This window comes from Phascolarctos cinereus, unplaced genomic scaffold (assembly GCF_003287225.1).
Source record: "Phascolarctos cinereus isolate Bilbo 61053 unplaced genomic scaffold, phaCin_HiC Scaffold_5;HRSCAF=322, whole genome shotgun sequence".
Taxonomy (NCBI): Eukaryota; Metazoa; Chordata; class Mammalia; order Diprotodontia; family Phascolarctidae; genus Phascolarctos; species Phascolarctos cinereus.
The window spans coordinates 92,147,871-92,173,319 of NW_027555958.1; the positions used below are offsets into that span (position 1 = coordinate 92,147,871).

Genomic DNA, 25,449 nt, shown 5'->3' on the forward strand with positions numbered 1-25,449 from the left:
TGCGTCATGAGTTGGCTTTCCCCTCCCCTTCCCCCCTCCGTAGTCAATTTCCCTGGGCTTGGTTATTTCGCAGACTTCCTTTTCCCGCCTCCCCTCTCCCGAGGCCGGAGAAAGAAGGGGGCGGGGAAAAAAAGGGTTACCCATCAGCTCCCGCAGCGCCGTTCCCCATTTCTTCCCCGCTGCCTGTCTCCACGCTGTTGCAGGTTCTGCTCTTCGCGGGCGTGTGTATCTGGCAGGGAAGATGGAGGGGCCCTTGTCCGTGTTCGGGGAGCGGACCACCGGGGAGTCTATCCGCTCCCAGAACGGTGAGGGCGAGCTGGGCGGGCGGCGGGGGAGGCCTGCTCTGAGGGGCCGCGCTCCCCGGCGCCGCTGCCGCCTGAGGCCTAGGTTGCGGCGCCGGACGGGCCCCACCCCCACCCCCCCATTCCAGTAGGCAGAGCCGCGGTCCATCAGCGTGGGGTCGGGGAAAGAAGGGGACGAGTTCCATTCTCCAGAGAAAGCTTCGAGGGTCGGGCTGGGCCTGGCAGGGCGGTGGGCCCTGAGCTGCCGGCGGCCACGTTTTCTTGGCGGGGCCTTGCACCGGGGCAGCGGGACTCTTGCAAGGGGAAGATGTGTGAATGCACGGCCGCGGAGGGCGCACTTTTTTTACCTAATTCGACCGGGCCTCTTTCGATAGGGAGGTACTACCTGAGATGCGAAGTGAAGCTACAACTATTTTTGGGGGGGGAGGTGGCACATGTGCGACCCCACTCTACCCCAGCTTGCCAGTTTCTTATGTCTTACTCCCCAGTGTTGGGATTAAAGCGTGGCTTTAACTTTAAAGGACCTGACCAAGATCAAACAGCCAGTTCTAGGAGTATGGACCCGGGTCTATTGCTGACTCCATATTTGCTCTTAACAAAACGACTTCGGCCAGAGTTAAAACTGGATGGCAGTTTTTCTGATTTCCAAGAGGTATGGAGAAAGTGATAGCACCTAGGAGATCTTATCCTTAACCGCCTCCCCCATTTCTAGCTTCTTGTGCCTGCTCTCCAGAAGAGGGGACCCCGGGGTTAAAGCATGGGTAGAATCTTAATTATACAAAAGGCCTTGGAGGTGCTCATATCCAAAACCCTTGTTACATTTGAGAAAATCACGAAGTACGAGTGGGATTCATATAGGCAGTTAATTGAGTGATGTTATTGATTGTGGACCCAGGTGCCTTGTTTCCCCAGTCTTGTGCTGCCTTCCCTTCTTCCCTCCATTTCTCCTTACTTTGTAAGCTTTTCATTAAAATGGTACATCCAAAATTAAGCTGGATGACAACACCTTTTCTGATTTCCAAGAGTTCTGGAAAAAGCAGTTAGTTTTAGTTAATTGGACGACTTTCAGTGATGATAAAGTGTTAACGTATTTCTGTTGCACTTTGGACTTTTAAAGTCCCCTACCACATACTTCATTTTAGCCGGAATAGCTTGATGAAGTAGTCTGAAGATGTTTGATTAGGATTTTGATTGGTTATAAATGGAGAGGATGGGTGATTTAAAAAATCCCTTCCACCCTCTTAGGAGGGCTACTAAGGCAGTTTCAGTCACTAATATGTTGTCTTTTGTTTTTGTTCAGTTTTTGTTGTTAGAAGCTGAAAAAAGTGTATTTGCAGAAGTGACTAGTAGATAATGAAAAGATATTACTGAAACTTTTCCAGAAGTTCAAGATTGAGGATGTATTAATGGTACAGAAGAGGAATTGCCAAAGTCTGAAGGAGAAAGCTAATAGTTACTTTTTTTTCTATATGAAATTGTAGAATACAAATGGTTAGACAATATTAACCTGAGTTTCTTCAAATAGCAAATATCTTTTGATTAACTAAATATTTAACTTTTTTCCAGATTATAGATGTATAGTCTGCTTAGTAAACTTTATAATTTAGTAAACTTTTTTAACAGTAATGCTTGAAATGATTGTTTTTTTAGGAGGTGTGGTTTACACAGACTGGTTTAAAAGTGCAGTACCAATGTAAGATTAAATTATAATTAGTATAACAGTAACTGCCCACCTGATAGACTACAGAATGTAAGAGAGAAAAGGAACTTTCGTTAAGCCCATACCATGTGTCAGGCACTGTGCTGAGTGCTTTACAAATATCTCACAACAATTTTAGAAGGCAGGTAGGTGCTATTTGTTCCTACTTTACAGTTAAAGGAAACTGAAGCTGATTTGCCCAAGGTCACAGCTAAGCAGTGTCTAAGGCTGAATTTTAACTTGGGTCTTTTTGACTCCAGGTTAAGCATTCTATTCACTGAAATTACCAAGCTACTTCCAGAAGACAGTAATTGTATCCTAATTCCTGCTCTACATGGGAGGTTATGTCTGAGATTATTAAAATTTTTCTTTCTTATATATCTATTCCTTGTGAGAAGGCTTCTTGTATTATACTGGCAACAAATAGCATTTGAAATAAAGTACCTCATTTAATTATCTTGTTTTTCTATTTTTACAGTTATGGCTGCAGCTTCAATTGCCAATATTGTAAAAAGTTCTCTTGGTCCAGTTGGCTTGGATAAAATGTTGGTGGATGATATTGGTGTAAGCTTTTTTTCTTTATTTAAGACAGCTTGAGGGTTTTAAGGATAAGGTATTTTGTGGGGTTTTGTTTAATAATTTGTCATGTAAATGCTTTGCTTTTGTTAGCATTATAAAACTGCCTGATATGTCTATAGGGAATTTCTTAAAGTTTTTTAATTGTTCTCTCATGAGAATGTAAAATGCTTATTTATTCTAATGTTTATTACTCTATTTCCTAAACAGGATGTGACTATTACTAATGATGGGGCAACCATTCTGAAATTGCTAGAGGTAGAACATCCTGCAGCTAAAGTACTCTGTGAATTGGCCGATCTTCAAGACAAAGAAGTTGGAGATGGGACCACATCTGTGGTAGGTAGACACACCAAGAATGTGTTGGACTTGATCAGAAAATTGTAATATATGCAAATTACATGAATACATCATCTAGATGTATTAAGTCTGAAATAAAAGTTGGGAGAAGAGAGAAATATTACTTACATGATACTTAAATGAAATGGAAAAACCGTCATGGTTTGCTTACTGGATTGCTGGTCAGGAAGTCTTGGTGTCAAATTTCACCTGTATCACTAGATGCCATTTGAGGCATTTCATGGACTTTGAAATGGTTAGTTTCTCAGATTCGATAATTGAATTAGCACACAGAAAGGCTGTTTTGGATTCTGATGTCTAATTTTAAAATACCAGTGTTCAAAACTGTCTTTTTTTTCCCTTTGTGGAGTCTTAAGAATTCGTGAAACTTTGAACATATATATTGGAGATTGCAATTTACCTATTTATCTTCATCCTTTTGTTTTTTACCATCTTCACTGTGATAGTTTGGAGCTTGTCAGATTTAGATCAGGACTTGGTTCCACTTTAAGGAACCAGATGAGTTTCTGATCATTCGGGGGGAAAAAAAGATGTTGGTAGAGTATTCGTTTTCAGTCTCAGGCCAACCTAAAGTGAGGGTTGTTTAAATTATTCTGGAGCCGTGGTACTTCCTGGGCATGTACCGCATGAGTGAAGGTGTTAAAGACCAATCTTTCACGAAGTGAGTCTTTGATAAAGTGTGAGAAGAAATCAAAGCTTGATCTGAAGACAGCTGTTACATTGGCAGTTGTTACATTTGAGCAAACTCAAAGGGAGACCAGATCAGTATCTTCCCATTTGAGTACCACTTTTTCACTTCATAGATTCAGTGACTATGCTTATGGAATAAAATATAGCTGCCATGGTCTGATGGAGAAAGAGTGGCCATGTCTTTTTTTCCTATGTGAAATGGCAGAACAATCTAGCTCTATTATATGTTATATTTGATTTTAAAATGATGGTTTAGTTAACCACAATTACTGTAATATCTTTGTCAAACTTGATAACAGGCAACCTCTTGATTGAGGAGAATGAAAACAGATAAAATGAAGAAAGACTCAAGAATTGTCTTCCTTCTCTGTGACTTTTTGAATCAAAGATTTAAGAGAGATATGTTAAGGGTGTAGAACAAAAACTTCCCATGTTTGTTGAAGACTATAGCCTTTTTTCCTAGGGACCTTAGTGATCATCTATTCTGCCTTCTATATATAATAAACATTGGTATTAAGAGGTGTGCTAGCTATGAACATTTCTTCTCTCAACAGGTTATTATTGCAGCAGAACTTCTGAAGAATGCAGATGAATTAGTCAAGCAGAAAATTCACCCCACATCAATTATTGGTGGCTATCGACTGGCTTGCAAGTATGATGCATTCATAAGAAAATTCATGTTAATTGAAATATCTATTCTTAAATAATTTAATCTCTCTTAGTCTCAGTTTCCTTGTCTATAAAGTAGATATGATAATCCTTATGCCACCCTATACTTTGTAGTATCTTGAATTCCTCCAGAGGCTGATTGTGAGAAAAGTACTATATAGATGGCCGCCGGGGGGGGGGGGGGGGGGACCTGACATTTTCATTTAAAGCTTGAGTTACTAGTTATCTAGTTAATTTTGAAAAATCATGGTGGCAGTTGTCACATTTGAGCAACTCGAAGGAAGACTCAATTCAGTATCTTCCCATTTGACTACCACTTTTTCACTTTATAGATTCAGTGGCTATGCTTATGGGATAAAATATAGCTGCCGTGGTCTGATGGAGAAAGAGTGACCATGTCTTTTTTTCCTATATGAAATGGCAGAACAACCTAACTATTGCATATTACATTTGGTATAAAAATGGTTTAGTTAACCACAACTACTATAATATCTTTGTCAAACTTGATAAATACTAATTTCTGTATTTTTAAATGTTGTTAATAGGGAAGCAGTGCGCTATATCAATGAAAACCTCATCATTAACACAGATGAACTTGGAAAGGATTGTCTCATCAATGTTGCAAAAACATCCATGTCTTCTAAGATCATTGGAATGTATCCTCTTGTAGTGTTGATTGCCATTTATAGCTATTTATTAAAATTAATTGAGCCCTTGTAGTATGTTAATTTTAATGCTTCACTTATGTGATCCTAGCATATACAAGTTATATTTGGAAATACCTGAGTTCAGCAGGTAATTTCCAAGGAAAAGTTGTCTTGAAAATGAGACCTAACTTAGAGTGAGAAGGTTTCCTGACACCTGAGGTTTCTAATCTCTTTGAGGGTGATTGAATATTTCTTCTGTCAGCGTGGTATTTGTTATATGAGATGAAAGGAATTCTTATGGCAAGCTGCCCTGGAGTAGTGATTTGCATTTTTGGAAGAGGAAATTTGCAAGAAAGTGAAATTATTGACAGGTTTTTAGATTAAGAAATCCAGGAATATCTTCCTGTCCTTTTGAGGCACTTAAAAAGGTCAGTGCGGAGAAATGCATAGGGTGTTTTAGAAAGGCATAGAGATTGGTTGTAGGGTTATATTGACATACACTTAAGCATTCACAGTAAAGACTCCAGCATGTCTGGGTATAAATATGAAAGACAATTTCAAGACTAAAGAGCCTGTTCTTGGATGTGCAGTTTTAGATGAATATGTTGTTTAAAGGGGAGATCTCATTAACACCCATATAGAATTCTGCTCACCACTAAATTTGTGGGCATTACTGGTTGGAGTGAGAAAGAATGCTTGTCAGACTGAAGGGATTGAAAGGTCCATTTGCTTAAAAGATGTTTCTGAGGGGGAACTAGAAATCTTAATAATGGCCTATGAAATGAGTATAGCAGTACTTTAAAGATTTATTATGAGCATTATTTTTGCCTTGGTTAGATTATCAGTAATAAGGGTACTACCGATGGAAGAGTAAGTAGTTGGACAATAAGCCTGTCTCATGGTATGGAAAAGTTTGCACTTAGGGTTCAGAAGAAGGAATGTAGGTGTAGTGAGAACAAGAAGCACAGTCTATAACTATGAAGCTCTGTATAGATGTAAGCAGTTCTTTGGAATTAAAAATTGGGAGGGCAAAAACTTTGGCTTTTTTCTAATTTCTGTAAGTTACAAATAGCAGATTATAGGTGGAGAAGCCATTTCTTTGCCCTTTTCTTTTTTTAAAGGCAATTGGGGTTAAGTGACTTGCCCAGGGTCAACACAGCTAGTAAGTATCAAGTGTTTGGTCTGAGGCCGGATTTGAACTCGGGTCCTCCTGACTTCAGGGCCAGCACTCTATCTATCCATTACGCCACCTAGCTGGCCCCTTTATCTTTTTTATTATTTAGCATTTTATTTTCCCCCCCAAGTACTTCTAAGAACAATTTTTAAATTTCCTTTTTTAAAAGTTTGAATTCCAAATTCTCCCTCTTTTCCCTCTGTCTTCATTGCGAAGGCAAGCAATTTAATATAGGATATACACCTGCAGTCTTACAAATATTTCCATATTAGTCATGTTGTGGAAGAAAACAGGCCAAAAAGAAGAAAAAAAAACAAGAAAAATTAAGAACGTTTAAAAAAGTGTGCTTCGATCTGCACTTAGACTCCCATCAGTTCTTTTCTTTGGAGGTGGATTCCATTTTTCATCATGAATCCTTCGGAATTGTCTTAGATCCATTAGATCCATCATACAATATTGCTGTTACTGAATACAGCATAACAGGCCATTTCTTAATCTAGGCAATGGGTTTAAGTGACTTTCCCAGGGTCACACAGCTAGTAAGTGTTATGTGTTTGAGGCCTGATTTGAACTCAGGTGCTCCTGAATCCAGGGCCAGTGGCTCTATCCACTTTGCCACCTAGCTGCCCTTATGATGGTGCTTGTTTGAGTTACTCTTAAGGTTATGTCAGTGATTCATAAATTGCAAAGCACTGTATCAATGGAAAACACTGTTTTAAGTGGTTTGTGTGTTAGTGCTTGTTGCTTTTAGGAGTTTGAGATTGTTGGACAGCCTGAACAGCAAAGACCTTTTATTAAAAAATTACGTTTTATAGTTGATGCGTTGCAATTACTTTTATCCTTGACACTGTTGTTGGCTTAGTGATGGTGACTTCTTTGCCAATATGGTCGTAGATGCAGTACTTGCAGTTAAATACACAGATGTGAAAGGCCAGCCTCGCTTTCCAGTAAATTCTATTAATGTTTTAAAGGCCCATGGGCGAAGTCAGAAAGAGAGTATGCTCATAAATGGTTATGCACTGAATTGTGTGGTGGCATCACAGGGTAAGTAAACTTCAAGGAGTTTGATCTCTTAATTCTTCAGCCTTTTCTACTTCTCTTGTGGGGACCACTAGCCACCCAAGTTTGCCACCTGAGTCTGTTGTTTCTTTCCACTTCTTAAGTACCACGTCACTGTTACCATCTCTTAATTGTTACCATTCATTCTGCTTCTCTTCCATACCACTGCTAAAGTGGTATTCTGAAAGCCTCCCTCTGGCCATGTTCAAGAAAGTCTAGTTGCTTCCTATTGTATACAGCACAAGAAAGAAAAGCTGTCATTTAAAGCCCCTGGAAGTCTGGCTTCAGCCAAACTGCTCTTTGCTCTTGGTTATGCACCACATCGAATTTCTGTGCTTTTGACTGCTAGGAATGCTGCTGCCCCCTTGTTTGAGGTGTTTTCTTTCCCTACTGCCACTCCCTACTCCACTTGTGCTAGCCTGCTCTTCATCCTCCCAGACCCCTACAGCTGTGTTGTACTACATATTTTTTTTAACTTAATCTGACTAAATGTTGTTTTATTCCAGGAAAATGAAAGCTTGAGGACGTTTTAGGTTTGGGGGATCCCCACTGCCTGACCCATAATAGGTGCTCGATAAATGATTATTGAATGAATGGTTTATGCAAGAGATATTGGCAATCATTATTCTTTGTCAGCCTGTCTTCTGTCTCGCACCTTCTCCCTTTTTTTAAAAATACAATCCTTGATTCAAACTTTTTAATGGACTAAACAGTAATACAAATTGTAGCACATATTTAAGTCATCCTTGCAGTATTTGCAGGTCAATTTTACTCTTTAAAAAGTATAGGGAAAATAGCAGAAACATGATGAATATTTTGAGTGTGTATTCCAATGTCTGGTCACCCCTTAGCTATTTTCTCTTTTATGTTGTGATTTAAGCTAATATGTCAGTTAATTGTTGAATTTATTTTTCAGAACTGGTGGTTGGGAGAATTCAGTTCAGAAAGTAACTTCTTATTTAACAATAAAGAGCTTTAAAAAATTCTCTTCGTGAAACTCTGGATTTAGGATAGAAGCCTTAATGTATTCTCTTTATGCTTCCGCACAATTAAAAGACATGCCTCTTTTTCAGAAAATCTGTACTTTTAAAAATTAGAATTGAAGGATAATAAGTAATAGTTTAGAGTAAAGTTATAAATCTTATTTTTTAAAAAAATCTGATTTTTTTTTTAAGGCATGCCTAAAAGAATAGTCAGTGCAAAAATTGCTTGCCTGGACTTTAGCCTACAGAAAACAAAAATGAAGCTTGGTGTGCAGGTGGTCATTACAGATCCAGAAAAACTTGATCAAATTAGAAAGAGGTAGGTTGGGGTTCTCTCTCCTGTCTGTGTCTCCTTCTGTGTCCTTTGTCCCTTTCTCTTCCTCTTTCCTCTTTTTTCTGTATGTCTAACAGATGCAAATAATTTGTTTTTATCTGAGCAGGAAAATATTAGAAGTGTTCACTACACTGAACTGAATATTGAATTTATACAAATTCATTTTAGAATAGTCTTCAAGGAAAATAAGCATTTTAAAATTAACTAAAATCAACAACCTATTTTACATAAATCTCTGGGAAACTGGAATAGCACAAATGAGAATATACATATTAAAAAAGAAGTATCTTTACTACACCTTTATTACTTGAGGTTGAAATGGTATTATAGCATGTATAGATTGTTACTATGATGTTTGCTTAATATGTAACTTTTCCATCATATTTTGTTGTGCTACAAGTATATTTGTGCAAATGACAATCACAGATAGGGAACATCTAGTCCTAACTGTAGAAGCTACGCAAAAGCAAGAAGGAATATATAGCGAGTAAGACTGTGGGATGATCCTAACTGCCAGACTTGCCTAAGATTAGCCCTAAAGGCATGGAAACCCTACTTATTTGCTGCTACCATAAGTGCTTGTAAATCACAATTTTTTTTTCCCTTAAGCATATTTTTCTGTTTCTTTGCACTTGGCTGTACTAGCACAATTATTAAAGCTGTTGTGGAAAATTATATTGTAATAAATGAACCACTTGATGAAGTAATATCAAACTTGTTGGAATGGCATTACTTTTATATAATCCTTGTTATATTTTTATAATGCAAATGTATATATATACATATATTTATGCACACTTTGTCAAGTATCTTTAGTATATATACAAAATATTTAGTACTTGTTAGTATAAAATCACATTGATATTTTAACTTAATTAAAATATGTGGAAAAGACTAAAAATATTTTTAAAGTATTTTGAATCTTTAATTGAAATCAAGTTTCACAGTTTAATCCATAAACTTGCAAAACTTAACGTGACTATCGTTAGAAATATCAATGGTGTTGCTAAATTTGAACACAATACCTTGGTAAAATTTTTGAAGTGTGAAAAATATTAGGGCCTTTTAAAAACTTTATGAAAAGGAGCTTGATTTAGGTAGATAATGCAGTCTTAACTGTTACAAAAGAATACTTTGGTTGAATGATATTAGTAAATAAATTTGAGTAGCCTGTGAGTATTTCTGTTGAACACTTTATTTCAAGATATTCAGAACTTTACTATATTAAGAGAGAAATTTAGATTAATAGTGATTATCATGTCTCTTTAGAGAATCAGATATTACAAAGGAGAGAATTCAGAAAATACTGGCCACTGGTGCCAATGTTATTCTAACTACTGGTGGAATTGATGACATGTGTCTAAAGTACTTTGTTGAGTCTTCAACTATAGCAGTCCGAAGAGTTTTAAAAAGGGACCTTAAGCGAATTGCTAAAGCATCTGGAGGTAAGTCTGAATGTTTAGGAGCTAGTTGTTCTGTCTGGGAATTAGAACTATTAAAGTGCCTTTAAATAAAAAGTACTTTTTGTGATCTCTCTGAAGCTTTTAATGAGGAGCTTAAAGTTTGCTGTGTATAAGCTTTAGCACTTAAAAATATAAACAGCTATTTTCACATAGTTGCTGCTAACCAAATTTCTAGTGAATTTTGGCAAATAAAAGTGCAATACTGACCTTATGAAACAATTTTCTGTTTGGCTCAGTATTCTTTTGATTCACCTTGGAAAGTGTTAAACTCATAATTTCTTAGAAATCACTTTAGAGGGGGACATAGATAATATCATCTTAATCATTGTGATGTGTGGTTGGTCCTTTTTGTTAATATGTCAGGGTGTTTGTGGAGAATATAGTTCTATCTAGGTCCTAGCAAGCCAACATCTTTCCTTTGTTATCATGTGGGAAAGTTAAGCAGTTCATGTGGTAACAAAATTGGTTATCTTTAAATTCTTTATTTTTGTACAAGAGAAATCAAAGGAAAATGCATGTAAATTTTTTTTTTCCACTTAAAAGCAACCATTTTGTCAACCCTGGCTAATCTGGAAGGTGAAGAAAGTTTTGAAGCTTCAATGTTGGGACAAGCAGAAGAGGTAGTACAAGAGAGGATTTGTGATGATGAGCTAATTTTAATCAAAAAGTAAGCCATACTATTGAATACCAAAGCTTATATCAGTTTTTTCTTTTTATCCTCATTAAATTGAGTTACATAATTTCCCATTTATTTGCTGCCATTCTTTCAGTAGTATGAGCAGTTATACGCATGGGAGACATTAAGATTAGTCCTGTAAATTAAGATGAAAACATAATTTCATCTGTTACAGAGTCTATCACATTATTTTTGCTAATACTTACACACATTTTAGGTGAGATATTGAATAGTTTGAGAGTAACCAGGATAGAGCGGGCCTCTATCTTATTTGTGCCATGTGAGAATCTAGGCCACTAGTTATCAAAAGGTGGGGTTGGTCCAAAAGGAATCAGACTTGTTCTGCTTGGCCCCAGAGCAGCAGTGGGTATAAGCCAGAAAAAGGCCTGTTTTTGCATGATAGAAATAGCAGTGACCTAAAGTAGAAGGGGCTAGTCCCTTTGTTAGAGAATGGCTAACCATTATGCATGTTGTAATTGTAGATGGAATTAGTGTTCTGATATGGGTTACACTGGTGGTCACTTAGGTTTTTCAAAAGTCTGAGTAACTAATAAATGGACCTTTTTTATGCCTAGAGATTTAATATTGAGGTAAAATAGTTTTATAGTATATATAGCATTACCTCATAAGTTTGAAGAAAACATTGAACAGCTGCTCTGTGAAGTATTAACATTTTAGACTTCTAAATTCTGTAATTCAGGTTTGTTACAAAGAATTGGTTAACCAAGCCTGTTTATTACAGCACCAGAGCTCGGACATCTGCCTCAATTATCTTACGTGGAGCAAATGACTTCATGTGTGATGAGATGGAGCGCTCTTTGCACGATGCTCTTTGCGTGGTTAAGAGAGTCCTGGAGTCAAAGTCTGTAGTGCCAGGAGGTGGTGCTGTGGAGGCAGCCCTCTCCATTTATCTGGAGAACTATGCAACCAGCATGGTAAGAAGAGTGAAGAGACTGGGGAGGACGAGATGGGGAACCTACTCCCGTTGCTCGCTGGAGTTCAGCTTCCTTTCTTTTCTCCTTCAGGGATCACGGGAACAACTCGCTATTGCAGAATTTGCCAGATCTCTTCTCATTATTCCCAACACATTGGCAGTTAATGCTGCCCAAGACTCTACAGATTTGGTTGCCAAGTTAAGAGCTTTTCATAACGAGGCTCAAGTTAACCCAGAACGCAAGAACCTAAAATGGCAAGTATAAACGTTTCTGCTTTTGTTGTTCTCTTGCACATACAAAAAAGAGGGCAGAATTTTGGGAGTGCTTCTGTCTAAAGGTTCAAAACATTTAAGAGAATGGAATCTTCATTGTTGATGGAGGCATGGAGAAGTGAATAGCCTCCTAGAAGTATGTTTGTATGCAAGCACTGTATGTTTAGAACAACACTCCAATTGGGGGGGGGTTAATAAGAGCCATTGTTTTTAATACCTTTTTTCCTCTCCCAATTACAGGATTGGTCTTGATTTAATCAATGGCAAACCTCGAGACAACAGGCAGAGTGGTGTGTTTGAACCTACCATGGTTAAAGTGAAGAGTTTGAAATTTGCAACAGAAGCTGCAATTACTATACTTCGAATTGATGACCTCATTAAGTTACATCCAGAAAGTAAAGATGATAAAAGAGGAGGAGGAAGTTATGAAGATGCAGTTCATTCTGGGGCTATTGAAGACTGATGTGATTTTCTTTATTTATAACAATGTTACTCCTCTGTTTCATCCTGTACCATTTTGTCTGCACTTAGTGTATAGACTTAAAAAACACAACAACCTGTCATGTTGACTTGAGTTTTTATAAGGGAGATGAAAGAAAATAAAAACATCTTTCCTCTGCTATTTTTGGTCCCTGAAACATGTTTTCACAGGTAGTTAAATTAGTTCATTTTAAGCCTCAGTTAAAATGTGGTTAAAATCTTACAATCTGTTAAACTACTTGAGACCAAGGTTATGAGAATTTTTCTTTTCATTCTCTTTGAACACACATCGCTATTCCCATCCCTCCTCCAATGCAAAGAGCAGCAACTCCACGGGTTCCACCAATTCGCTCCAGTGTATGTAACAGAGTAACAAGAATTCGACACCCTGATGCCCCAATGGGATGCCCCAAAGCTATGGCTCCACCTTGAATATTGACCTTAAAAAAACAAAACAAAACATTATTTAATAATGCTGTAAATGAAGATCATTTCCTTGGAGGGATCACTAATGTCTAGCCTCTTGCTATAGTATAATGGGAACTTTAATTTTTCCCCTCTGATGGAAGGATCAGCAATTTGTCGCCTATGAGGCAAGCAAGGAAATAAGCATTTTTTTTGCAGTTTTTTTTTCTTTTTAGGCAATTGGGGTTAAGTGACTTGCCCAGGGTCACACAGCTAGTAAGTGTCAAGTGTTTGGTCTCAGGTCGTATTTGAACTCAGGTCCTCCTGACTTAAGGGCCGGTGCTCTATTCACTGCCACACCTAGCTGCCCCAGGAAATAAGCATTTCTATGGAACCTACATATGTGCTGGGCACTGTGCTGAGGGCTTTTACAAATATTGTCATCTGACCCTGTAAAAGTATCAAACAACAGACTCACCTTTTCTGGATTCAATCCAAGTTCCTTTGATATTGCTACAGCAAGGGATGCAAAGGCCTCATTGATTTCAAATACATCAACCTCCTCTAGTGTCCAATTTGCTTTGGCAACCTATGTAACATTAAAACGTTATTGGTAAATAGAGGTAGTATAATCCTAAGAGAAAGTCTCCCTGCCCCTCCCCTCCCTTGAAAAAAATTTTTTTCCCCAACAGTGTACCTTAACTCCTCACTACCAATGCAATTCTCATAAACCTATAAATTGTAGAACAGGTACGCTGACTGGCAGACTGTTTGATGGAAGTTTCCTAACCATGGATCTCGTCCAAAAAGGAAAATGAGTGGTTGTATGGTACAACAGAAAATAGATTTGGAACCTAAGGATCTGGGTTCAAAAGCCAGGTCTATGACTTTGGGTCTCTGTGGACCCCTAATTCTTTCATCCATAAAATGAAAGGTTAAGACTATATGATCCCTCTCTCAGGTCCATTCCATCCATAAAATATTGTTGCTATTTAAAACTCGGTACTTACAGCCTGCTTTATTGCTGGAATTGGTCCTGATCCCATAATGGAAGGATCTACACCAACTTGTGACCAGGATACAATTTGTGCTAACGGTGTAAGACCTCGTCTTTCTGCTTCTGACTTCTTCATGAGAACCACAGCTGCAGCTCCATCATTTATTCCTACAAAAACGTGAGATAGGTGTTTTCAAGATACACTTTCTCAACCCATGCTAAATCTCCCGTCACCTGATAGTTTATACCTACTATCCATGACAGAATGCTATATAGTATAAAGTCTCACCTAAAAAGTGTAGTTGATCTACCAGATTCTACTCCAGGTGAAATTCACATATTACACGTGCTTTATCCCATCTACAAATGTGGAAAATAACTGACAATCATAATTATGCCTTAGTAGAATGGCTCTTTAAAAAAAGGGGGAGGGGGGCTAGAATGAAATGAGTTAGATAAGGAGAGATGCCTAATTCATACCACCACTTTATTCCCTGGAGTATCCAGATAACCCTGACTTCCCCTTAACCAAAGCTCTGAGTGAAATCTCAAACTCCATGCCTTGAGTGAACCCTAGGAATTTTCAACTGAGAAAAATGAAGTTATAGGTGGAAGGGAATAAGCATTTACATAGCATCTAGACTGTGCTAAGCACTTTTTACAAATAGCTCATTTTATCCTCACAACAACCTTTTGAAGTAGGTGCTACTATCTGTTTTACAGTTGTGGAAACAGGCAAATGGGTTTTCCAGAGTCAGCCACACAGCCAGTAAGTGTCTGAGGCCTGATCTAACTCAGTGCTCTATCTACTGAACACCAGAAACCTAGAAAAATGTCACAGGGCGATGACTGACTTTATGGTTAGATCCCGGAGACCTAAATTAACTTGTTGGTACTTCAGCAATAAGGTTCAAACAATAAAATTTGAAAAAGATTTTTTAAAGAAGATAAAATATTAATATCACTATGTAGTAACAAAGGATTAGAAATAGTGGGTGTCTATCAAATGGGGAACACATGAGCAAACAAATGAAGGTGGTGGAATATACAACTCAAGAAATGATAACACAAAGAATGCAGAGAAACAGGAAAGAGGTACATAAAGTTATGGAGAGAAATAGAACCAGAAAAAAACACATTAAAATAACTAGGACAATGTAAATAAAAAATAAAAGAAAGCTAAACTCTGAGATAATGGTCATTGAGAAAAGTCCCACCTATTGGGAGGAAAGCAGGGGTCTTTGAGGACAATGTTACAGACAATGTCAGTCACCATATCACACATTTCTTGCTTCACTTTGTTCACAAGAAAGGTTCAGTTTTAAGACTGACATTTTAAAAGCACCAATAATGACATTACAAGCAACTCAGTTGCCTTAAAGAAACCAAAAAAGGCGATAGCTCTCAATTATGAAATGTTTGGTAGTTTACAAAATGCCTTCTCTTAAGGCAGGTATGTAACCATCCCCATTTTTCAAACTGAGTGTCAAAGTAATTAGCCAGGACACCAACCCACGTTTCTCATGACTCCAAAAGCACAGTATCACACAGGAAGAAATGAAGAGATGAGAGTTTATTGCCATAAAAACCTGAGCTTGGGATCTTTCCTACCACCCTCCCAAAAAAACTCACCTGAAGCATTAGCAGCAGTTACTGTTCCGGATCCATCTGTCAGAAAGCAAGGCTTGAGTTTGGACATTGCTTCTAAAGTGCTTCCATGGCGAGGAAATTCATCTGTTTTAACTTCCACAGTCCCTGAAAAGAGAAAAGCAACTTCCTGAGAGTTGTTATATTACAGACATGGCACTGGGCATTAGCAGAAACTCCAGATCACATTCCTAGTGACCTTCAGGGAACACGTGTGTGGAGCAGTGTCCTTACCAGTTCACACTGGAAAGGGCTCAGGCTTCCATGGAAGGGAGGTGTCATGTAAACCTAAAATACTCATAGTACTACTGTCAACAAATACCAACTTAATTCAAAGAGGAGAAAAGAGAAAGGAAGAAAACAAATGATTATCATTTTAAACTAAACCACGGAACTCAATGTTTTAAATTAAATCAGCATGTACTTTAAGGAGCACAGGTTTGGGTTTTACTTGTCATGAAAATTAGACTTTTTTTTTTTGCTTTTTGGGTGAGGCAATTGGGGTTAAGTGACTTGCCCAGGGTCACCCAGTGAATAAGTGTCAAGTGTCTGAAGCTGAATTTGAACTCAAGTCCTCCTAACCCCAGGGCCAGTGTTCTATCTACTGCAACACCCAGCTGACCCTGGAAACTAGACTTTTTTTAAAAAAGAAAACCTGGTATAAATGGAGGGTATTAGCAAGGACTACTTAACTCTTCCAATGAACTCTATTTTCAAGGATGTTCCTTTTAGAAAAACGAACATTAGGCTGTTAGAAGAATATCTCATTTACGTTTATCCTTTCTTTTTGCAGTGGGGGAGACAGCTTGTGTTGAAGTGGGAGACTGGTCTCCCCGTCTTGACCAGGCTGGAAGTGCTAGATCCCAACACTGACTGGCATGGAAGCCTGAAGCTGCTCCACCTTCCCAACCTGGGTCAGTTAAACCCTTCTTATGTAGCCTGGTGACCCCGTGCCCTGAAACAAGGGAGCACTTCAGGACTGACGCACTTTTCATGGTACAAGTTGAAGGCTCTGGCCAAACTGTTCCCACTGCACAGGCTTCAAACTGCCAATGAACTGATCTCAAAGTTACTGAAAGTGAGAGCTGAATTTCACCAAGGGGTCAGGAGATCTGTGTGACAGGGAGCAAATCACATTCTCTGGGTCCATTTTCTCATCTGATAAACTGGGAAACTTAGACAAGGTGTCTAAACACCCTTATGACTCTAAGGTGGTATGACAAAGACAAATAAAAACAGTATGATCCCCAATGGATCCTAGTCTTCACTTCAACTGGCAAATAGAGAATTTTCAAAAGCCTCCTTACCACAATGAGACTATAGAGTATAATTTTTTATAATCCATTTTGAAATTCTTATACAAAACTATTGCCTGTTCCTAATCAAAAAGATCACCAATACTAAATGTGCTCAATAACCACTGATGTGACCTTTAGATGAATACATTAAATTATATTCCAGTGGCTGCTCTTCAAAAGTACATTTTTCTGTCAGAAAATGGAAGAAAAAACCCAGTCTGCAGCTGCTTCAGATGATGAAAATACTAAGCCTGGTAAAAAGCATGATGCTGAGACAGACAGACAGACAGGTAGGCAGACAGACTTAGTTTGTAGTTCCAAGTCTTTTACTTAAGAGCTGTAACTCTGGGATAAGACATTTACTCTCCAAGCTCCTGTTTCCTCATTGATAAAACAAAGGTAGACCAGCATACCATGTGTACTAAGTCCTTCAATAGTAGGTGAACTCATATATAATTGGGGCTATCTTTTGCTTCGGCACATAGCAGGTGCTTAACAAATGCTTGTCTAACTTAGCCAATGATTTCTGAGATCTTTTTAAGTTCTGAGACCCTAAGATTCTCTACAAGCCAGTCCCTGCTCTTTTCTGATTTAAGGTATACATCTATAGGCCACTTACTTTCCCTAGAACCTTCTAAAATATTTCTATATAAGCATGGCCCCAAAAAGCAGCTATGAGAAGGCACCTCCTCCCACTTCTCTGCAGAGGTAGAAGGTCCACAGAGGTCGAATGTTGCAAATACTTTCAGATGATCTTATTTTTTCTGCTTCTTGTTTTTTCCTGAACCTTACACTTTTTACTTTAAAAAAGTTATTATATAGCACAACTGTCTAGAAGGGGAAGGGGAATGATACAGGGGGTAATTTGGATGATATAAGAACAAAAGGCGGTTAATAAAAAATGTATTTTTATGTCCTTGTTATATGATTTTCTTCTTACATTTAAATATCCCTTTTAGTGTTTTATGTACTGCAATCCACACCTACCTTTTCTGGAAGGCACAGAAACAGGTACAATCTCTTTGTCAAAATAGCCTGCTTTTTGAGCATTCTCTGTCCTGTTCTGTGACAAGACAGCATATCCATCTTGGTCTTCTCGACTCACTTTCCATTTTTGTGCCACATTTTCAGCTGTTGGAGGAGGACAGACAACAAAATATATTAGCATATTCATGGTTGCCTTCTAAAAACAGAAATGTCTTCTACTAAAAACAAGCACCTGCCATTCAACACCAGCTGATCCAGATCATTTCTCTTAATCCTTATTCTAGATCGTTCTTAAGTGGACACTGTGACTGGAAGTTGTGATGTGACCTGTAAAGAACTATTATCTTCCCACACAATTTATATCATCTCCTACAAAAAGGACAAAGGTAATGCTGGGAACACGTAGGAAGCACACCTATGATGCAACTGGACAATCCACTTGGATTGAGGCCAAAGGTATGTAAGAGTCCAGAGAGGGACATAAAGTAAAGCCAGGTGGCATCATTTAATTTAACCTACTGAGTTCTGTGCACCCCAGCAGTGGCTAAGGTCTGACTCCCAGCTCATCAGGAAAGGTGTCCCCTCTCTGTGAGATCCTGTCATTCTTTCCCTGTTCCTATCCCCTACTCCCTGCCTCTGTGACCATCACTAACCCCCAAGTAACCAGACATGCTTAATTCAGGGTAAATTAATGTCAACCTTTCCAGCCTTGAACAACAGTTTCAGGGACACTGAGCAAGATGACCTGCTATAACCTAATAATCCTCCTTTAAAAAGGGAATTAGATATTCAGGGACTTGAAACAATCCTGTACCAGTCTAACATAATTTTGGGAAGGTGGAAGGGATGCCCGCAAAGGTCTGGTTAACTTCATCTGGCTAGTAAACAGAAAGACACAAAGAGAGGGTAAGGAGATGGGTAGAGATTTTCCCACAGAAGCACTAGCTGACTGAAACTCCTGTAAGCCCTCTAGGCCTCAGTTTCCTCACTTGTAAAATGAGGGGGTTGGACATTATCTTTAAGGTTGTTTCCATCGCCAATTCTTTACAATGACAGGGGGCATAATTATAATTGACTCACAGTAATCGTACATTTCTATAATTTTTTTTTAACCACAACTGTTTTGCTACCTTACCTGTAATACCCATGTGATAATTGTGGAATGCATCTGTAAGACCATCACAGATCACACTGTCCTTCAAAGGGGTCTCTCCCATTTTCAATCCTGTTCTTAAGTGAACAAAATGAGGAGCCTGGGAACAAGAAATATACCACTGATTTAGACGGTGGTGGGCAAGTCTGAGTCCTTTTCTTAGGGTGCTAGGCAAACATATGCTAAGCAGGTTTGCCTTTTTGAATTTTTGATCTGAAGACAAGCAGAAGAGGCAGTACAAGAAAGAACCTGAGAGGATGAGCTGATCTTAATAAAAATGTAAGTGACATTCTGCAGCTAGCCTCATTTGGACTAAGGATGTGGTTGCAGCAGTGAATCTAATAACTACAGTAACTTCAAAGTCGTGATGAGCATAAATGAGATTTCAAGATATCTACAACTGTAAGGAGACACTAAAATATCTGATTTTTATTGATGACTAAATCAAACGTATTGCTAGTGCTACTGTGCTTTTGTTGCCTACATCCACAATTGAAGGAAATGCTTAATTTCAGCTCAATTAATGAAAATAAAGATATGTTGGTTTGTTTGCTTTTCTGCCCCCATCCAAGTTTAAGGACCCCCTGAAATCTAGCCACAGACTCCTTGGTCTATAGGTTGTCCATCTAATTGAATATCATAATGTAATTCCTGTACATGTGCTTACGCCAAACTCTTTCGCATAGTTACAGACGTCTCCTAAGAGGCTCTGCTAAAGCTTCAGGGCTTGCTGCTACAGCATCAGGACATGAAAAAGGTTTTTTTGGGAAGATCATGCAATCCATGGAAAATGATACTCCTTTAACTTAGCCCTCACAGTGGGAAAGACCTTCGGCAAACATTCATCTCGATGTTTTGTGTTTCATCTGGTTCTTAGGATTGGAGGGTAACGGAACCAGATTATTTTTGTTATCCATTTTAAGGATTCTTAAATGATTTTGATCTATATGTGAGAGACACCTTGTTGAGAAAACTCCTGAAGTGGCATTTTAATCTACCAAATCAAATGTTATTCTATAATCAACAAATAATAAGCAGTTTGTGTTTTAGTTTACAACATGACTAATATGAAATATGTTTTGCATGACATCACATGTATAATTGATATCAAATTGCTTTCTTTCTCAAGGAAGGAGGGACAAGAGGGAAGGAGAGAGAATTTGAAATTAAAATTTTAAAAAATGATTAAAAATATTTTCACATATAATTGGGAAATATATAACAAAGTAAATAAAAATTTTTTAATAAGCATATGGGCCCTTTATTCTCTAAATCAGAGGTTCTTAAACTTTTTTGTGTGTCTGGGGAAGCCTATGGATCTCTTCTCAGAATAAAGTTCTTAAAAGCATAAAATAAAACACATAGGATTACAAACCAATTATGTTAAAATCCAGTATTGAAATATATTTTAAAAATTGTGGACCCCAGGTTAAGTGCCTATTCTAAATAAGACAACTGTTTAATAGTAAAAAATGTGGCAAAAAATGTAAAAATGTATATAAAAATGATATCAAATATCATTTGCAGAAGTCTGCCTATTCCTTAATATCCTCATCAAAAATGTCACACACACACAGACACAGGTAAGTCCCATAAACTTTTTTAAGAATAGATAGAAGGGCAGGCATTCAGGTTAGTAGCTGCTGTTCTCTCAGATAAACTTTTGTGATATTATGAGGTCTGGGGCTTTTTTTTCTTTGCCATATCTTTGGTACCTTTTCCTTTTTTCCAATACCTTGTAAATGGACCCCCATTCCTAAGGACTCACTACATTAATGTCAAACTTAGTTCCAGGACCTGATCAGCTTAAACCCACTGCAGATCAGAATGGAGCTCAAAAGATCCTCCAGGTGCAGCTAGGCGGCGCAGTGCATAAAACACTGGCTTTGGATTCAGGAGAACCTGAGTTCAGCCCTCAGACACGCAAGTTACACTTAACAGCTGCGTGATCCTGGGCTAGTCACTTAACCCCATTGCCTAGCTGGGGAAAAAAAAAAAGGTCCTCTAGCCTCAGCCTCCCCAGTAGCAGGGATTAAAGGCTTCTTCACCACACCAGGCCCTCTCTTTGCCCTTTGTCCCCTTTCCATCTCATCTAAAAGTGCATTTGGGACTCTTAACGTTAAGAGTCCAAGTTCGATGGCTACACTATCCTGGATGGTGAATAAAGCTGTTGATACAATTATTTGCAAATGTCTTCCAATTCTTTTTTGTTTCTCCTTTTCATTTTCAACTTTAAATAAACCTTCAAGCTTAAACCATTCTCAGCTCACAGGTTAAATGTTCTCTGGATGACTTTTAGTGAGGTTTCTTTCGGTTCATTGCTTCCCTCTGCTTTCTTGGTACTGCTGTTCATAACCTTTTTAACCATCCTGTCCTCTCTGGGAAATTTTACAAACCTGTATTGCCTTTGGCAGCCATTCTAACCTATTCATTAAGCCACCTGTTTGCTGCCCAACACGCTGTTTAGGCTCCTTTGTTCTCCTGGCTCATAGCAATTTATTTATTTCAATCACATGCCTAAGATTATTATAGTTTCTGTTCTTTCCTCTGAGTGTAACTCATTTTTCACTATCAATAATAGGTCAGAATAGAGTTGTTTCAAGAAAGGAATTCCTGGAGTTGGTTTTTGTCATGCAAACAAAAGCAACAACGATGGTAGATTTACACACCCAGAGGCAAGCTAGTCCAATCTCCTCTTTTTACAGATAAGGAAACTGAGGCTAACACTTGCCCAAGGTCACAAAGTAGCTAGGATATACAAATACATTTCACACCATTTGACAAAGCGTTGAACACTAAGATAAAGGAAATACTATTACAGCTTTTTTCCCTGTAGTATTCGAGTCAGTCTTCTTTCCAAAAAGAAAGGGAGATACAAGTGTGCTTATATGTTTTTTACCTTTAGCTCAAGTCATTGTTACTGAAAAATTAATTAAACAAATGGGTTGGGTTCAAGGGTCAACAAATGAGGGCAATTCATTCACCCCCCCCCCATTCACTCTTTTGTTTAGTTCATAACCCTTCTGGGGACAGCTTATCTTGCTGCTGATTAAGCAGTAATTTTCCCTTATTAGGGGAAGGATCACGTCAACTCATTCATGTGCACAGAGGCTATACCTTGCTCATGCTTTCCATGCCTCCAGCTACCACAATGCTGGACTCTCCAGTCCCAATAGACTGGGCCCCGAGGCATACGGCTTTGAGGCCTGACCCGCAGATCATCTGACAGCTCCAAGCCGGCACAGGGTAGGGGATTCCAGCCCCCACACTGGCCTGTCGAACAGGATTCTGACCACAACCTAAAAGGAGAGATTGCCAGAGTTAAGAGTTTGGACTAGATAGAGTTATAAGCACTCACAGGGATTAGTGAAGAAAGCAGAGGAGAGTGCAAGGGCTTTACAGTGAGCAGAAGCAGGAAGGAACAGGAGGCTCTCTAATGTGGTGGATTAGAGTCCTCCCGAGAAGTGTGGCTGATGGAGAGCCAGAAAGACCTGGGTTCAGATCCTGGATGTGACATACACTGACTGTGAGGCTTTGAGCAACTCAGTGTTCCAGGCAGCCCCCAAGTTTCTAAGTTGCAGAGAGGGTGCCTACCTGCAAAGGTGGAAGGAGTTTCCTCACCTGGAAATTCCCTTTTTAACCAATGAAATCACAGGTCTAGTCCCTACCCTTATTCCTGTTTGATTCAGTCAACTATGGAACAATTAAAGAACAAAGAGAAATGCAAGAAAATAAGACAGTAGTTAGCTATGGACAAACTTTAAGCTCTGCTTTTTTTTTCTTCATGCCTCTCAGTCAGGTCCATGGCAAAATGGATAACAGAGCACCAGGTCTGGATTCAAGAAAACCCAAGTTCAAGTCTAGCCTCAGACTAGCTGTGTCACTTAACCTTTGCCGGTTTCAGTTTCTTCAACTGTAAAATGGGGATAATAATAGCACTTGCCTTTCTTGTGAGGATCAAATGAGGTATTTTTAAAGCACTTAGCATGTTGCCTAGCACATTAAGAGACACTTAACTGCTCTGTTTCTTTCCTTCTTTCCCCAAGGTAAGGGGAGGATGGTGGTATCCGGTACTCTTATGTACCTCAGATCCCCTCCTAACCCTTGAGAAGAGTAATATGCAAATTTTATCCCCATTAAGATGTTAAAGACTAATGTGTTAATCTCTCAAGTCATAGTGATATTTTGAAGAGGATTCTGGAAAGAAAATAATGGTTTTAATACAAAAGAATGAATCCCTAATGGTAAAACTTCATTCATCTGTAAAGAGCTGGATATGGGGAAGGCTCTGTGGCTTCTGAACATCAATGGGAAAGTGAATCTGAATTAATGTGCATCAGTGAATCTGCCATAATTCAGAGAAGGCTTCCTGAAAGTCTTGAAATGGAGGTGGCAACAAGAGATCATTAAGGCAGAAGTACAAGAGCAGGTAGGTACTGTAAGTCCCAAATCTTTAACACACGCAAACATCTGAAATTTGGTGTTAAGCTTACCTGTTGACAACACATGCCCAAAAATGACCTCAGACACATCTTCTGGAGCAACACCAGCCCTTTTTAAAACTTCTTTAATGACAGTGGAGCCCAGCTCATGGACGGGGACAGTAGATAAAGCACCATTAAAGGACCCTGAAAGAAAATATTAAAACATTAATTCTGAAACCTTAATTGAGCTTCTCACAGAGAACCAGCAGTTTTGACAAAACACACTAACTACTAAGGTGTGTTTATCTCCTCCATCTCCTCTAATCCCAGCTCCCGGTTATGGAAATATCTGATTATTAAGGCATTAAAACAGGACTAATGAAGACAGCTCTCTTTTAAAGAAAGCCTGGTCCTCTTTGGCATTTGTGATCCAGGGCTTTTGGCCCACTGGTATATTGATTCAACAACATATCAGAAACGTTATAGTCCTTCACTCCTGAGACTTCAATTTAGGAACAAAACACTGGAGCTGAGAGTCTGGAAAACCCAACTTTCAAATCCTGCCTCAGTTACTTAATAACTCTGTGACCCTGGGCAAGTCGCTCAACCTCTGTGCCTCAGTTTCCTCATCTATAAAATGGCCTTTAAGGTCTAACTCTAATTAGAGTTTGCTGGAGTCAGTTCTTACTGGAGGACCTTAAATTTTCACTCAAAAACCGACAATTGCTACAAATCAGGGCTTGATTTATTGTTTCGATGATTGTCCAGACTTAAGTGTTAATAACGACAATTCAACTTAAAAATGTGTGTGCGTGTACGCTGTTTTCCTCCCAGAAAGCCCAGTTAATAAACATTTAACACCACAACTTTGCTTTCCACTATAAAATTATGATCCAACGAACGCTCCATTCATTTCTCAATTAATGAACAAAACCCTTGTTTGCCTAGCTATATACCTTTGCCTACCCTAGCTATACCAAAGTAAAACTATAACCCAATGAACCCTCCATTTATTTCTCAATGAACTACACCGTTGTTTGCCTATCTATAAAACACAATAAAACTATAATCCAATGAATCTTCAATTCATCTCCCAATTAAAGACCTCCACTCTTACTCCAAGGAGCGCCTCCGAAGCCCCAAAGCAGGAGTACTCGCCCCCCCCGTAAACATGTGATAAGACGATGGTTCTACTGGGCGCTGACCAATCAGAGGCCGGCCCTAAGAGTGTACCTCTTCCCCAGCCAATGGCGGGGCCAGCATTCGAGGTGGTCCTACATAGGTGAGCCAATCACAGCCACAGGAGCCAGAGACGGCCGGGGGCGGGGCCACCCCTACTACCCGGTGTCTCCACGCGCCGGTTCTCCCCTGCCGCGTCCCCTCGCGGGGGTCTCCTCCCTTTTGGACCACGCGAGGCCGCAGTCACGCAGGGGAGGGCGTCCGGAAGAGAACTCCCTGCCCCACAACCCCCTGGTCTAAGCTGCAAGGTTCCGGCACAAGGGTAGGGGAGCGGGCCAGCGCCGGCCGCTGCCTAGCCTCACACACCAGGAGCCCCCGCTCCGCCCTGCGTGTGGGCGGCCGCTCACCTATCGCAGTTCGGGCAGCCGAGACGATGGCCACGGGGTCCGAGCCTGCGCTCATCCTCCAGCTGGTCTTGGGGTACGGCGGCTGCGGCGGTGACTGCAGCTGCTTGGCTACACGGCTTCCCCGGAGCGTGCTCGGGTCTCCTCTCTCCGTTGCGGAATGGGGCGCTGGCACCGCACCTTGGGAGGAGGGGTCCGAGACAAAGACCCCTCCTTCTCCCGCCTTCCCCACCCCTTCCTCCTCGGCCCGCCTCCAGCGCCAGTGCGCACTTCCTGGTGGGCACCGGACCGAGCTGGGAGACCGACGTAGGGGCGTGGCCCTCCGGGGCTACCCCGGTGTCCGAACGCACTCGGTCTGCGGACACAGTCTCGCATCGGACCAACTCCTGCTCGCGGCTCCGCCCTCCCCGGCTACGTGTACCCGTCCTCCCCTCCCCCATTCCCCGGTGCTGCAGCGCGGCTGGGAAGCCCGGGACCTCCCGGTGGTGCGATCATCTCTCTCCTTATTCTTTAACTGGGAAATTCCATCCGCATTGAGGCAAGAATTCAGAACTGGGCGCCGAGGAGAATGAGTTTAACTTTTTTTTTTTAATTTTGAGTTCCAAATTCTCTCCCTCCAGCCTTTCCCCTACCAGT

At 39.7% G+C, this 25,449-nt stretch overlaps 2 protein-coding genes and 3 non-coding genes across 6 annotated transcripts; 4 read left to right on the forward strand and 1 right to left on the reverse strand.

Moving 5' to 3' along the window:
• The first annotated feature begins 72 nt into the window (after positions 1-72).
• TCP1 (t-complex 1) lies at positions 73-12,461 on the forward strand. Of its 2 annotated transcripts, XM_078155055.1 has the most exons (13): positions 73-305; positions 824-954; positions 2,480-2,565; positions 2,788-2,916; positions 4,182-4,279; positions 4,842-4,952; positions 6,980-7,161; positions 8,352-8,478; positions 9,763-9,938; positions 10,500-10,623; positions 11,375-11,567; positions 11,658-11,821; positions 12,080-12,461. In XM_078155055.1, the coding sequence occupies exons 3-13, from the start codon at positions 2,482-2,484 to the stop codon at positions 12,300-12,302; spliced, it is 1,611 nt and encodes a 536-aa protein (XP_078011181.1). In that variant the 5' UTR covers positions 73-305; positions 824-954; positions 2,480-2,481; the 3' UTR covers positions 12,303-12,461. The 2 variants fall into 2 exon arrangements, with proteins under 2 accessions (XP_078011181.1, XP_020842385.1); XM_020986726.2 differs by lacking the exon at positions 824-954 and having other exon boundaries at positions 74-305.
• On the forward strand, positions 3,707-3,843 carry LOC144458110 (small nucleolar RNA SNORA29). Its single transcript, XR_013487662.1, has one exon. It is a non-coding gene; the product is annotated as a small nucleolar RNA SNORA29 (small nucleolar RNA).
• Positions 4,595-4,731, forward strand: LOC144458109 (small nucleolar RNA SNORA29). Its single transcript, XR_013487661.1, has one exon. It is a non-coding gene; the product is annotated as a small nucleolar RNA SNORA29 (small nucleolar RNA).
• LOC144458098 (small nucleolar RNA SNORA20) lies at positions 10,697-10,821 on the forward strand. The gene has a single exon (XR_013487650.1). It is a non-coding gene; the product is annotated as a small nucleolar RNA SNORA20 (small nucleolar RNA).
• Positions 12,400-24,982, reverse strand: ACAT2 (acetyl-CoA acetyltransferase 2). The gene is made up of 9 exons (XM_020986727.2): positions 24,817-24,982; positions 23,300-23,434; positions 21,924-22,105; positions 18,789-18,906; positions 17,654-17,797; positions 15,354-15,476; positions 13,735-13,889; positions 13,203-13,313; positions 12,400-12,759 (listed from the first exon to the last, which is right to left on the reverse strand). The coding sequence occupies exons 1-9, from the start codon at positions 24,869-24,871 to the stop codon at positions 12,589-12,591; spliced, it is 1,194 nt and encodes a 397-aa protein (XP_020842386.1). The 5' UTR covers positions 24,872-24,982; the 3' UTR covers positions 12,400-12,588.
• Positions 24,983-25,449: the final 467 nt, after the last annotated feature.